The following is a 15571-nucleotide window of genomic DNA, read 5'->3' on the forward strand; positions in this document are numbered from 1 at the left end:
AGATCAAAGTGAATGAGCCACACACTTTGAACCCAATTTTAAAGAATCAATAATAAGAACCCTATGTAACAAAAATTAACCATTTACAGGGGAGAAATAAAGATAATAAAAACATGTAAGTAAAAAACCCATTATATATAAAACTACAAGATGAGAATCTCTAAATCTCAAGTTCATCAAAACAAAAAGCTGAGCAGCTAACTTGATTACCCATCAGCTTTGACTGCACTGATTAGTGTTGCATCAAATAGTCAATCAAAATTACAATTAATTTCATAAAAACAACTAATCAAAATTAGTGTTGTTGATTATTCCAACAATACTTATATGATATATTGCTATTATGACTACTGTTATTATTACTTACAATTACTTCATGTTTGTTCTGTTTAATCAATTAGTATCATAAGTCACAAAAATAAGGGTTTCTGATTATCCTAACTTAAGACTTCATTTGTGTTTCATAATCATAAAACAATACTTGTGTGAAATGTTAAGAAATTATGCAAGGAAGATTTTTATTTTCTCCCAAGTTAAACCTTAAGAGCTGTACCTGTCAATACATATTAATCATCACAAACATACAAAATATGTTCTTTTAGTTCTTTAAAATTTTCTATTAGCATGGTATGAAGGAAGAGAATATTACAACATCAAATCTAATCACAAATTGAAACTTACCAGGGAATTCGTTAACTGGCTGAAACATTATTAAAAAAATTAATAAGTATTAAAAGAAAGACATAAAAACCACCTGCATCAATGGTCACGTATACTTACTGTACTTCCACATACTTTTCTGAAAGTAATCCCACAATTTATCAATTATGGATATTTAGGTTTGTAACAGAAAATGTTTTCACATCTATATTCGATATGCTAAAACTTATCATTACCTGAATAATAAACAAAAAAACATTTTCTTCGATGTATTCAAATCATTCTTTCTCTTTTTTATTCTTTTTCTTCTTCTTCTTTTCCACAACAGAACTACCTTCTGATATGTTAAAAAAAAAAACCTGAGTTAATTTATATAGAACTAGCTGGCAAGTTAACTAATTCTTATGAATGATAGTAAAGTTAATTAAACATAACAATAACCACAAATAATCAGCATCAAAACAAAAATAAAACAAATAATGCTATGTTATTTGCTACGAATAAAAATTGACAATAACTACAGTTGGATTGTAATTACTTTTATATTAAAATATTAGAGATCAGTAGATATAGAAATATCACTGAACAAAATGTCCTTCCACAAGATTGACTCTATCCAAAAAATAAAAGGATTTTTTTAAAAACATAAAATAAAATATATATGTATATTAATGCTTAAACAGTTACATCTGTTATATCCCAATTGACCCAGTAAGCCTTGATGTTTGGCAAAAGGCTTCACTAACAATGACTGTAATGTGGTTAATATTATAACACATTCTCCTTTGCTTTCACTCATGGGTCCTTAAAGTAACCAAATTATCTAAAAATAGGCCACCCAGCCTCAGTTAAGTAACACTACTTTAAAATTTCTCCTAATATATTAACAAAACCAGTTTGTCATGAAGTACATTTACTCCCGAACTTTTCTTCAAACATAAACCATATGTAGACTGAGTAGTACTATGCAGCTGTCACATGAAAGAGACATTTCTGCATTCTGGTGCCTTTTCTCTGATTAGTCAGCTAATGTGCATGCAGTCTTGTATCAGATATTCTCCAACTTCTGAAGAGTTTATTTCACTTTTTGGAGAGAAGCAAGCTTGTGACAGAAGTCACATCCTTGTTCAGCAATATTAGCTTGTAACAGAAGTCACATCCTTGTTCAGTAATATTTCTGTACCCTCTGATCATGGATATTTTATTCTAACTATATTTTATTTATTGTTTCAACTAATTTCTCCATGTAAATACAGTTCCATTTATTTCTTCTTATTATTATTAACTCAATAGTTGTATCTATCTATGATCAGTTACTGTTAATATTTTATATTTTACTTTTATATCTTATTTCACGTGAAATTACTATACCTGTCCTTCTACCAAATTCTGCATACTGCATTGTCAGATCTCTTATTTTGTAGAAGTTAAAGTGACTGTGTGTAGGTATACAAAAGAAAACAACAACATTCTAAGACACATGAAGAAACAGTTGCACAAATGTTTCTCCAACATCAAGAAACAAATACTAACAGAAAGACAACCTTTACGTTTAACAAAACTTTTCTTAATACAAACATAAAAAATGGATATATTATTAATTATGGTAGTACTTAATAGTAGAGATCAACAAAGATTCCATAAAATTTACACACCAAAAAATATCCTACTGAATTCCCGAGAAATAATTTGATCATTTAAAGTGTTGGTTACAATATATTACGCATACATGCACGACTTATATGCTAAAACATAAATCAACAACATCTACAATAAATCATCTACTACCTACTTGATCGTGTCAATGGTGGTATTCCCCACGTGGCTCGGACTATCGACACACGTTTTTCCAGTTTATTTGACTGGTTTTGAGGTGTTATTTCAATATTCTTAAATAAGTGATACAATATATCATACACAAACTTAAATATCTTTTAAACCCTATTCAACCCAACAGATTCTGTTAAATATCAATGTATATCAGGTGTAACATACATAAAAAGGAAATAAAAAGTATTAAGAAAATTATGAAGTTTGAAATGAAGGATCCTGTTACAAAAAACTAATGAAACAAGAATTAAACCTACCATCACTAATTTATAAAATAATAATGTCCTTACCCCCAACTTCTTGTTTAACATCCTCATGTTCTTCCACTTCTGGTTTAATCTTTTCCTTCTTCTTTGGTTGATCTAAAATTTCCATCCAAGAATACATATATGTACAGTAACTTTTCATTCTAAAGTGTAAATTGAGTTTCATTAAAAACCAGCATTATATTTGAAGAACAAAACAGTCTTCAATGTTTAGACCAACACCTAACAATATTAACTTGTACCATTTCTCATTCAATACTCTTAAAATTAATCACTGAGCTTTGTTCTTTTACAGTGTGACAAAAGAAACAAGTAAGGAAAACCAATCTTAATATGCATAATTATCCTTGACATGAGATACAACTCGGAAACAGCCAACATAGAACTTACCAACTTCTTCTGTTTCTTGACTCACATCTGGACCCACTTCTGTTTTTTCTCTCTTTTTTTTCTTCTTCTTCTTTCTCTCTGAAGCTTTAAAAAATTCAAGGCAAAAGTAACATTTTAAACCAGCTGTTCAATCAGGTAAATCAACGTAACCCAAGCTTGTCACACCATGGTGGGACATTAAACAGATACCTCTCACAAAGAACAACAGTACGTCCTTTTACACCCCGTCTAAGATTGCTCAAAACTAAACAATGTACACCAAAGTGTTTGTCAAAATTAAAATGTCAAATGAAGTAAACCACTGTCGTAGCACAGAAGTTTTATTATAAATAGTTTTCAATGCACTCACTGATGGGGATGACTTTAAATAACAGTGAACAACTGAAAAACTTTTACAGTGTTATCAGTGTAAGGCTGTCATCCAGTAGTACATAAAGGATGTCCATTATACTCTCTAATATAAGTACATATAACCATAATTAAGCAGTTTTTAGGTAAAGTTACTTGAATATACTGAATATATAATCACAAAGTTTTGAAACATAACTTAAAGCTTGACAAAATGTTTTGCTGTAGAATCTGTGTCTCTGAAAGAGACCCTGCAACTAAAGTGGTTTATTTTTATTTTTTTTTCAGAATGACAATTAACATAGCAAGGTTACTTAACTATGATATTCAGAACATGTTGAAATAGGAGAGAAAATAATCTCAATTTTTATATACCAATATTGTATATAATCAATGATGAAGTTGCAATTACATCAATATTAACTTCTTTTGCTCCTGGAAAAAATTAGTATATGAAAAAATTATCCTTTAACTTCCCAGCCTATATATTATGAAAAGTATGACAATGATATTGCATTTGTTTATCTTTAAATGATTCTTAACAATTTTACCTTCCTATACAACACCTTTTGTGAAATATGATCCAATAAACTTGGAAACTACATACTGGATTAAGTTTCTAGTGAAAAATTAAAAACAAAAAAAGTGGCTTGCTTATAATTTTTTCATGATAAAAAAGTTATTTTTCAACTCAAAACAAAGATAAAATTTAGTTTTATAAAGCAAAAACTTTGACAGTATAGTTAAGAAATTTAATTAATTATTTGTAAGCACTAATTACATTAATCAATGTCGCAAAAATAAACCAATAATCAAACTTTGTGTTTCAATTTATCGATGTGTGAAGTAATTATTTGAAATCATGATCAAATTATTGTAATGAAAATAAATTAGCTCCTCAAAATTAAGATTTCAGATTATTACTATTTTTGATTATTTCAAACAATTGAAATAGTGAAGTCATATTTGTTAAGTACAAAGCTATATAATGGGCTATCTGCGCTCTGCATACTGCACTCAAGGGGTATCAAAAGCTTAATTTTAGAATTACACTTTTTTTTTTAAATTCAAGCCCTTTCAGAGTCTCAAGTAAGATTCCCATTGCCACCAAACTTACTTGACATGTCTTTATTATGACAAGGCTACTAAAGCTATCTACTACCATCACTAATTTTGAACTACCGAATAGAAGGACGACCGACATTTAGGATTTAAATATTTGTTTTCATCAAGTTCTATGTAAGCTCGATAGGAAATTTTAAAAGAATGTAGAAAGACATAGAAGTCAATAACTAAACTACAATTTTATTTCTTAAAAACTGTATCACAATTAAATATCTCTTTGAAATTTCAAGACTTAAAATTCATACAATTACAAATATTTCATTTGCAGAAAACCTACATAATCAGAAGAAGATAATTCTGAAGTTTCAAATTATCTTACCTAGTTTTACTTGCAATGAAATTTTATCAAGTCAAACAACAGGTGTATCACCTAGAACTCAGAGTTATCTGACTTGTAAAAATGCTCAGTTTGTATGTCAATAACAGAAGTTGTTAACAATACATGTGGAGAAAACATAAGATTATTATTATATAACATCAGTAAATCAGCCATTTACATTTATTCCTATAAATCTTGCTGGATCACTGAAAGTTACTCAAAATTGCCCAAATATTAACTCGTGAAGAAAATTACAAAAACTACATAGTTCATGTTTCAATTGTGCAAACTCATCTCTAGCTTTTTTTATGATTACAAAAATCTCGTCAACAATGTTTTCAACATTTGTTACTCATATTTCTCACATTACGAGAAAACTTTGTACTTGCATTTATTATCAAAATTCTAAAAGTTAGAAAAGTTAACTTACTCTCTGCCTCTTGAACTTCAGGTTCCCCAGAATCTTCTTTTACTTCAACTTTAATTTTTTTAGGCTGAAAAGGAGAATCTGCTCCAATTTCCCCAATCTTTCGTTTCTGACCAATAGTTGGGACTGTCGAGTCCAAACCTGGTTTGTACTGGTAAATCTCACTAGAGGTAAAAAAAGCAAGAAAGAAAGAAAGAAGTCGTCAGGTTTTATCACAGTGAATGATATTTATTATCAAGTCAAAGTTTTAACATTGCTCAAAACTCTACTAACAAACTAAAGAAAAAGGATGTATTAATAACATGAAACACAAGTTACATGGTAAATCTATATTCCTGGTTGTATAACACAAGAAACATGAAATTTCTACATTTACCATTTTCAGATTCATGATTAAATGTAGATCAAAGATAGCTCTTGTTCAATTTTTAGACTGTTTAAGGTAACTGAATGGTGTTTTTTTTTTTTTTTAATGGCCTTTTACACTGCAAGGCCATTTGCAAAGATGAAACTTAGAGATCTTGACAGGAGTGGCAAGTAACTCATTGCCCAGCTTTCATATTAACTTTATTTGCAAACTATATTTGTGGAGATGCAAGATCAGATTCACCCACAAATTAAGTTCATAATGAAATTTATAATGTTAAGTGTTTAATCCTAACTAAACAGTTATATTTTGTTTGTGCTTTTACTTTAAGCATCAAGTATACATGAAATTTATGAAAACAAGTCTTTCTCATATTTATAACTTCAAAAATTATTTTACTGATGATAAATTATTATTCTTGAAAGAAGTTTACAAAATTAGAATATTTTACTCTCTACAAATATGAAAATTCTAAAAGGTTTTCATCAAAACAAATGTCTAAAATACATAAACACATGCAAAAAAATAGATACATGGTCTAGTACCAGTTCTTGTGTTTTACACTGAATTTAAATGATACATCTTCAGACTTACCAATTATGCTTTTATCATCGTTGTAAAGGAAATTCAAAACATATTGCAATATACCAAGATTAGCCCTTTTTAGCAACATTTTCAACATTGATACATTATTTTTCCAAAGTTTGTTTAAATACTTTTTTTCTAAAAAACTTACAACTAAGTAAAATTTAATCTTTTAACTTTATTAACTTCATAATCATTTTATATAGAGTGTCATTTAAAGCTAAAATGGCTTTTAGCAACATGAAGTTTTACAAAGCATTGGAAACGTCCTTTCAATATATGCACATTATCCATCATATACAATAGCACAAAATAAAGTACACATTAGGTTGTTTGTAATATGCACCAAAATCACACTTAAACATAGTAGAAGTACAGAAAATGAAATAACCTAATTTGGAATGGTTCATTAAGGGTTAGGGAGTTCACATGTGCAATGAACATTGTAAAAAACATTACTTTATGGCAAGTTTAATCTCCATTTTACACAGTTGGCTTAGCATACCAAATGTTTAAAGGTGCAAAATATGTGAAAAAGGCTGACAATACAAACAGAAAATGTATTCAATGTGAATATGCACTGATTCACCCGTAATAGTAACGTTAATTTCAGTTAAATTAGTAGCCCTAAATGTTACATCTTTTTAAATGTGGCTGTAAGAGATGTTATAATGTAATAAAGACAGCTCCAAGACTGTTAGATCCAACATACAATTACTAGCCCTAAATGTCATGTATTTCTAAATATGACTGCAACAGAGATAGGCTGTAGTAAAGACAGCTTGAGGATTACAAGAGCCAATAAACACACACAAAGGAGGAACTGTGACCCTAAAGTATCATCTGAGGTACCACAAGAATAGTCTCTACATGGATACTCCTTAGAAGTGCAAGCTTCTTACACTTTTTTACAATCTGAAAGTCTATAATGCACAGTGGGAGACAGGACGTATTTAATACTTGTACATCCTGCCTCAATAGTGCTGAAAACACAATTTAGACCTAATATCAAACAACTATCCACAAAGTGTGAACAAGTATCAAAAGCTCAATTTATTAAACAAAAATGCATCTTATGGAAGATATCTTTTAGTATGACAGAAAAGTGCAGTTTTGAAATACCATGATCAAACTTAGCATCATCACTTTCAAACTTCTTCCTTTGCCATAGTGAAAGAGAATGATCAGAAAACTCCCTATTGAGCTGTAAACCTATACATTAAAAATATGTTGAAAATATAGTTTTGCATCTGTAGTGAACCTCAACATGCAAGTTGGTTTTCATGATAACTTAACAATCAACATGAATGTTCACTGTGGATCAGCTTTTTTTTTTTTAAATAATACAGTAATAAATAATAAACACTTTTGAAAGTGAAGTGTAACATAAGTCATTTACAAGTCTATACTTTAATTACAATAGTTTTATATTGCATTTATTTAAAATAAAACATGGCTCAAATACTAATTTATTGTACTTATAAAATAGGTAACACACAATTTATAGCAATGAGTTAAACATTAAAATATTTTAAAATAAAAATGGGTTTCCAAACAGAATGAAATATGGTATTGTGTGCAATATTCAACAAGTGAAATTCAATGCTTCAAAACAAACAGTAATATTTCCATATTACAGACATTTATTGAATGTGAAAAAATCAAGCAAGTAATATTCTTCATAGGACATAGGCTTAAGATCAGTTTTAAACCTGAATATAAGGTACACATTTTTTTAACACATGCACATAGATTTTCATATTTACAAAATTACGTGATATATAAATTTAAATTTTCCAGATTTAATTCTAAATATACTGATCCACCCATCAAAATAACTATACAAACCCATAAAATATAAGGACACAAAGAAGCCTGTTCGTACAACTAGGTTGTCCCACTCATTAAATTAAAATCTTTGAAAGAAAAACTTCAACACTAGCACATGTAAATTTGGTAACAATTAATAAATATAGTACACACTAGTATGGTGAGTGTGTAGTTATATAGTGTATTATACTTAAGGTTCCCATTACGACCCAATTACAATAGATTATCTACTAAATTTATTAAACCAGAAATGAAAAGAGTTCAGCTGCTAAATTATTAGTTTCATCTAGTGTGCATATTAGTTTCCTCAGTGCTCTAAAGCTTCTATAATTCTAATCAAGTCATATTCTATTTTTCAGAGAAACAGGAGGTTTAACTTTTAAGGGTAAAAGCATTGTAAGAAACATTTTCTGTTATAATTTTCATGTAATTAAATTGTGATTTGTGTCAATAATCTATACACAAGTAAACAGCAGCAAGATATCAACACAAATAACAAAAGTAACATTTTAACACTGACCAAGATATCAACACAAATAACAAAAGTAACATTTTAACACTGACCAAGATATCAACACAAATAACAAAAGTAACATTTTAACACTGACCTTTTACTTTCATACTTTTCCCACTTAGCTCTGGCTTTTCCTGTACCACTTATTTTCCTAAACTGTGAAATAAAATTAAAACACAAAGTCAAGAAAATTATGTTTAAAACAACTAAAAATATAAATTTAAAGAAAATAAAGAAGTTACCCTTTTTTTCTCTTTTTAAGCTTCAGTTCTGAAGTTAAATTATGTTTACATCTTAACATTTTATCAAAATCATGATGTCAATACGAAAAGTACTAGTATAATGAACTTGCAGAAAAACATTATTATTACAATTACAAACACAGTAAAGTACTTTTCTAAATTATAATAGGTCTACTGATATTAACTTTACTGACCATAGTTCTAGTGGTATCACATAACACATTTTAAGTGTTAATACAACAAAATACATTTATTTACTAATACTACTATGGATAGCTATATCATACCTTAACTGAACTATCACTGTTATATCCTTGTTTTGTCTGTATATTAGTTTACATTAAGAAAAAACTTTTGTAACTGCTACGTGTAATATATTTTCCTCAAAGGTGCATATAAATAAAAAATATTAAACCAATGCCATCCTAACTCTTTCACAAACTTTGTTATTAATATTTCAAGCTCATTAAAAGTTAAATATCTAACAAAATCTGGGAGTTCATATCATCAAAACAAATAACCCACTATTAAATCTCAAACACAGCAAAACTTGAAGACAAAACTTTTACTTTTAAAATATTGGATTTCTGGTTCAAGTCAGAGTTTGTTTGTTTTCTCATAAAATGTCTTAACCTCATTATATAATTCACACAAACAGAAAACATGCAGTTAAACTGTATTACTTTTTAATGCAATTACAATTAGATGGGAAAACAGATGGAAGAACAACACTGCAAAATTTTTTGCACCAATGTAAAAGTATGCTTTACTTTTACTAAAATATATTTTTAATATTTTTTCTTGGTTTGATCGAGAAAACATACACACAGAAACAAAAATCCTTTTTCACACAACATTTTGTTAAATTTCTCTTCAAAGCTTATCCAACTGTTGATAACACATTTCTAAAAAACGAGACTAATTTGTTGGAAATTTAAATGTTAGAAATAACAACAGAAGGACATGACACTGTGGACAATTACGTACACTTCCTTCTTCGAGCTGTTTCAGGCGAGTTTCTAACTTTGCTCTATGTTCTATTCCAAGCTCTTGACTTCCATCTTCACCCAAAGCATCGACACGAGTGGCTAGAGATGCCTTTGCCGCTAACATTCTTGACATCTGTGCATAAAAAATAACTACTGTATTACTTTCTAATAGAAAGCCCTAGATGTTTTGATACTTATTCTTAAACAAGAAACACCAACAATACACATTTGATTTAGAAAAAAATGATAATTTTTACACTGTGTCAAGATGTAAAAATAAAAAACCACCACCATGTTCACATGCACACAAAATATCTGTATGCATACATCCTTTTCATCTCTTACTGGATGAATACTCTATGGTCAATCAACTATAGTAGAATAACCCACATGTTTATTGAACTTTCTTCAGTTTTAAGTTACTGTGCATAATTAGCCAGAGTTTTAAATCAACCCACACTTATGACTTTACTTTCTCCACTCACCTTTCCTTTAAGTTTTGGGTTACTCTGACCAATGAGCTGAGCATGATAGATCAACCCATACTTAGGTGTATCATGTTTAGTTTTAATTGCCCGGAAGAAGGCTTTTTCTGCTCCAAGAATCTGTACAGTAGATGCAGGGTGTTTGGCCAAGTTTAATAGTGAACCTGACAGGGAAAAAGTTACCAAAAACATCATAATAATTACAAGAGTAAAACAGTAACATACACAAGCTATAGTACAACTAGCTAATTATACACATTGTGAATATTTCAAGAAGTTTACTATTTACATATCATCTAGTTCTTCATCTGCTCACACAGTGTAGGAAGAATCTGACTTTCTGATATTTTGCAGTAAATCTAACTTTTTTTTTTTTGCAAAACAGATTATCTTCTTAAATCAGAAATAGACAGAAATAAAAAGATATTGTAATATTTAAGTTCTAAGTATAGATTCATAAGTTTTAAATTTTCTTCTATCTTTGAAAACGTTTAGTAAAACAACTAAGCTACTGAATAACTTAAAGCCACAAGTTTATTTATTTATTTGGACAAAGTACAGTAAAAAATTATCAAAGCACTATCAACCACATAAAAAGAGCCTCAGTGGTAGTGACGAAGGACAACCATCACTTGAAATTTTTCAGGTCCAGAAGTTTCTACATCATAGGCCAAGAATTAGTGAATAAAGAATATTCTAAATATTTGTCTAATTTTAAATGTTTAAAAGTAAGCTTTTATGAAAATGACGTGTTAAGCAAATATTTTTTTTTAAAGTTAAAAAATAAAGATTTTTGTTACTTAAAATTTCCATGTTACAATTCTAAATCATTAGTAAACTAAGCTCACTGAAGTTTGATTCTCTTAACAACATTCTAAATTCTGAAACAAACTTAGCAAGGTTACAAGACTTAATGATTCTGATGTGCAGGAATAATGTAAATAAGCACATCTTAAAACACTTATCTGAAAGAAAAGAAATTACCTGCATGTGCTATAAGTCTAGCTCCAACCAACTCACCAACCAACACGGTCAGATTTGGGGCAATAGCCATCATTCTGTTCTTTAGATACTCATAAAGCTGTGTTCTGTAGTTCTGCATTTCCAGCACCTAAAGCATAACATTCATCTTATTAAACATTCATAGAAATGAGATTAGTAATCTTAAACTCCTCAATACTACAATATTTGCAAGCATTCTATGATGCAACCAGCAGTTATAAATTCCTCTGGAACCAACAAGAAACACACCACTAGTATATACATGGTTAACAGATCACACAGTGTGTTATTTCTGGATATTTGTTTATGTATGCACTTTGACATTTTTTTTTTTTCTTTTCAATGGCTCAAACATACTCTGTTATATTTGTGGTAAAGAAACAAAAGCAAAACCACAGAATTCATCAAGAGTATAATTAAGCATATTTTAGAATAAAACTCAGGGATAAAGATAAATCATGGGCTCTCCACAAAGTTTGCACTGTTTGTGTCAGAGTTGAGACATTGAAATTTAGGTAAAAAAGTCTGGCTTTTGGAATTCCAATGGTTTGGTGCTAACCTAGAGACCTTGGATATGACTGCTATTTTTACTCATAAAATGTGCAATGCTATAACACTCAAAATGAAAATGATATTTCTTATCCAGACCTTCAATCTGCTACAAGACCAGTTGCTCACAAGACTGATATACCTGTATCCACTCCACTGGAGATTCTTGATACAGTTTCATCTGATTCTGAAGTCAATAGAACTAACTGATGACAGGGGCTGTTTTTAATCTGAAACATCTGGTGAACCAAAACTTTTCAAGTCAGGTGAATTTAATAATTTGGTGAGAGATTTGAGCCTTTCAAAGGATTTTTCAGAGATCTTGGTGTCCAGACTTCGGGCCAAGGACTTACTTTCTCCAAGAATGTTATTTTACTGGTATAGAAATTGTGATAAAACATTTATACCATACTCTTTTGCAAGAAGGTTCACTGGTTTGTTTAAACAATAATTCTGTATTAATACCAATGTTAGGAGTTGAAACCTATGAACCAAACAAAGGGGTGGCAAATGTTCACTGATTCCTCCAAAAGAAGTCTAAAAGGTGTTCTCTTCAACAATGGTAACATTTTTGCGTATATTCATATTGCTCATTTGGTTCACCACGTACAAAAATTTGAAGCTTTTTCTTGGTAAGGTCAAATACAAAGAACATGGTTGGCTACTGTGAAGATTTAGTTGGTTAACTAATTTGGTGTTTTCTGGCACAAAGCAGCTAGGCTATCTGTGACAAACATCTGGTAAAAAGTTAAATGAAAGCAAATTTAGTAAAATTCATATCAGGAAATTAAGGTAAAACAAAACAAAGTTTAAAAAACATAAAAAGAAAGGAATAATAGACTTATTTATCACAAGTTAAAATATTTTCAAGGTCTGAAAATCATGAAAACATTCTCCAATACACAGTGGTACTCTACACTCTGTAGACCAGGTAGTCACCATCTTTTCACTTTTTTTCTTTTTTGTTGTTGTATGCATACATACGTGACATTATCTTGGTCCACTTTTTCTAGATCCTAAGAATGAAATGTTTTCTAAAAAGTGCTGAGAAAATGCTTCTTTTCCAACAAGGCTATCAGAAACAGTAAGGTCATGTCTTCCTGGGAAATGTTGTTACCTTTCCAATAATTGGTAAATTACACTAACTGAACTGCCTAAATGAAGACTTCTTGCCAGTGTTTACTAGATACATGTTATAAGAATTCAGAATTGAGATATCAATTAGGTGATAAAAAAGCCTCTTGTACCTCTTCACACATTTACGAAGGCAGTCAATGTTTGCAATTTGTCAACTTGCCTTATATTGATAGTATAATCTAGAACTATATCAGGTTTGGTTATTGGCTGTTTAGTTTTGTAATCATCCTTTCCATTGTATTTTATTTCACCTTTATGTACTGTATTAAGCAAAGTAACAGGATGTTTGTCTTTCCATTGAAGTGTGAAAATATTCCCTTGCTTATTGGTCTCAACTATCTCCCTTCTTCAGAAGTGCAAATTTAGGCACATTGATCCAATTAGTTCTAACTATTCCTCAAAACCAATCTTGTTTTCAAAAAGAAAGTTGCATATTTCTGGACTTGTATAACAACTATCACTATATAATATATGACCTTTTCCAAGGTAGTCTTTCATCAGTTAATTAAATCTTCACAGTTTTTAAGCAAAAGTCCTTGGTATGTAGATTGGTAAACAAACCAGTTATACAAAGTTTTCATAGGTGTGAATGGGATAGCAGAGCACAAAATCAGTATTGGATAAAGAAATTATGGTCACAGAGTCAACCAGATACAGAACCAAAAAACTCTGAATATGAGTCTTGTTGACACAAAGAAAATCCTATTACCTACACTTCAGATAAAACTGGGCTTGATGAAGCACTTTGTGAAGGCCTTAGATAGAAATGGCAACTGTTTCAAGTATCTATGTCAGCAGTTCCCAGTTCTTTCAGAAAATAAACTTAAAAGAGATTTTTGTTAACCTACAGATTAGGTAATAGACTTCAAATGAACAGTTTGAAAGGACAATGACAAAAGTTGAAAAAGAAGTGTGGACTACCTTTAAAGATGTTATTAGCAAATGTTTAGAAAACAAGGACCCAAATTATGAAAATATTGTCAATGATATGCTTGATAAATCCAAAGAGCTGGGTAGTAATACAAGCTTGAAAGTTCACTTCTTACGCTCACACGTTAACTACTTTTCTGAAAATCTTGGTACCATCTACAAAAACCAAGAGGAAAGTTGTAATCAAGACATCAGGGAAGGTGGAACATTAACATGACAGCTAATTACTGCTGATCATTGAAACAAGATGCTCCAGATGTAATAAATAAAAGATCAAGACAGTTTTGAGATAAAAAAATGTATATTTCACACACACACACAAAAATCAGGATGAATGAGGATGTCATTTGACATCGATGTTCTTCCCTTTTCTTCAGTTTATTTGTATTTGTAAACACTCTCAATAATTAAAAATATGTATTGTGGTAAATGAAATAATTATATGATTCAAACAAGATTTTTCTTTCGTAACTTATAAGCAATTCTTACGTGATAGAAAAATTAATATTATTTTGGAAAGAACAGCTGAATTATAGAAATCTCTTATGAAAACCAAAACAACTTTTACAAAGTTTAAATTCACAGGCTTGTGTAATCAATGAGAAAATCCTGAGAAACCAGGCTTGCTCTAATTGCAGGAATTTTTCTGGTTATTGTTGTATTTGCTTGTATTGTCAGAAAAGCCAGACTTTAGTCTCAATATACATAATATACATACACATGAATACACTGTCATATGTTTCAAAGCTGTCTCAACATGACTGAAATAACTGAAAGTTATTACTGAAATTCTTGCAACACTTCTGTTAAAATCTTAGTGACCTATTGTTTCTGTAACATTCCTGTTAAAATTTAAGAGTGACTTATTGTTTCATTATCAAACTTTCAAAAATATTATCCTGAAGACTCATGGGATTGAATGAACCATTACACATTATTAATCATGAACACAAATATATTTCAATACATTTAATAAAATAGCAAAACTGCTAGCAAATTAATATATTACAAGAATCTGACAACAGTGTCTAAAATTACAAACTAAAGATAAATAAAAATTAATCTAATTTAATGAGGTATTAAAGTAGAAATTAGTAGTTTTTAAACAATGGTTAATTTTCTACTACTTCCCTAAACATACCTCATTACAAAGATGCTTGATGTTCAAAATGTCTTCTTCTGTCACCTCTGTACCCATGGAAACCTCAGCAATCTCCTTTACCTTTTCTTCCAACTCCTCAGGAAGAAACTCAGACATATCACACCCAGCAGCATTACTCCTCAATCCTGAAGTGAAAAATGTTACTGATACTTATTCATCTCCAGACTGCTGGATGTTCAAATCACTTTGAGCATACACTCACACCTTCAAAAATGTACTTGAAAAATGTAATTATACTTTTATTTCAAAACTTATATATATCAGTTGAATTTATATTTAAAGAAAAAAAATCTGAAGAACTTTCAATGGTTCTCACAACTGAATATACCAACAACAAAGGAAAATTTCAAGCTTTAACCCTTTTCAAACAGGTTATAGGTCAAAGGCCAAGTTGTATTTGTTTACTTGCTTTGA

At 29.8% G+C, this 15571-nt stretch overlaps 1 protein-coding gene across 2 annotated transcripts in view; it reads right to left on the reverse strand.

The window, feature by feature from the left end:
* Positions 1–15571, reverse strand: part of nop5 (nop5 ribonucleoprotein) — a 37295-nt gene that overhangs the window by 2721 nt on the left and 19003 nt on the right. For both annotated transcript variants that reach the window (XM_076512576.1, XM_076512579.1), the window contains exons 8-16: positions 15137–15282; positions 11362–11488; positions 10378–10541; positions 9891–10025; positions 8756–8817; positions 5369–5529; positions 3147–3230; positions 2781–2852; positions 897–997 (exon numbers count right to left, since the gene is read on the reverse strand). In XM_076512576.1, coding sequence (XP_076368691.1) covers positions 939–997; positions 2781–2852; positions 3147–3230; positions 5369–5529; positions 8756–8817; positions 9891–10025; positions 10378–10541; positions 11362–11488; positions 15137–15282 — 1010 coding nt within the window. In that variant the 3' untranslated portion in view covers positions 897–938. The remainder of the gene's footprint in view (positions 1–896; positions 998–2780; positions 2853–3146; positions 3231–5368; positions 5530–8755; positions 8818–9890; positions 10026–10377; positions 10542–11361; positions 11489–15136; positions 15283–15571) is intronic.

Source organism: Tachypleus tridentatus, chromosome 7, assembly GCF_004210375.1.
Source record: "Tachypleus tridentatus isolate NWPU-2018 chromosome 7, ASM421037v1, whole genome shotgun sequence".
In the NCBI taxonomy this organism is placed as follows: Eukaryota; Metazoa; Arthropoda; class Merostomata; order Xiphosura; family Limulidae; genus Tachypleus; species Tachypleus tridentatus.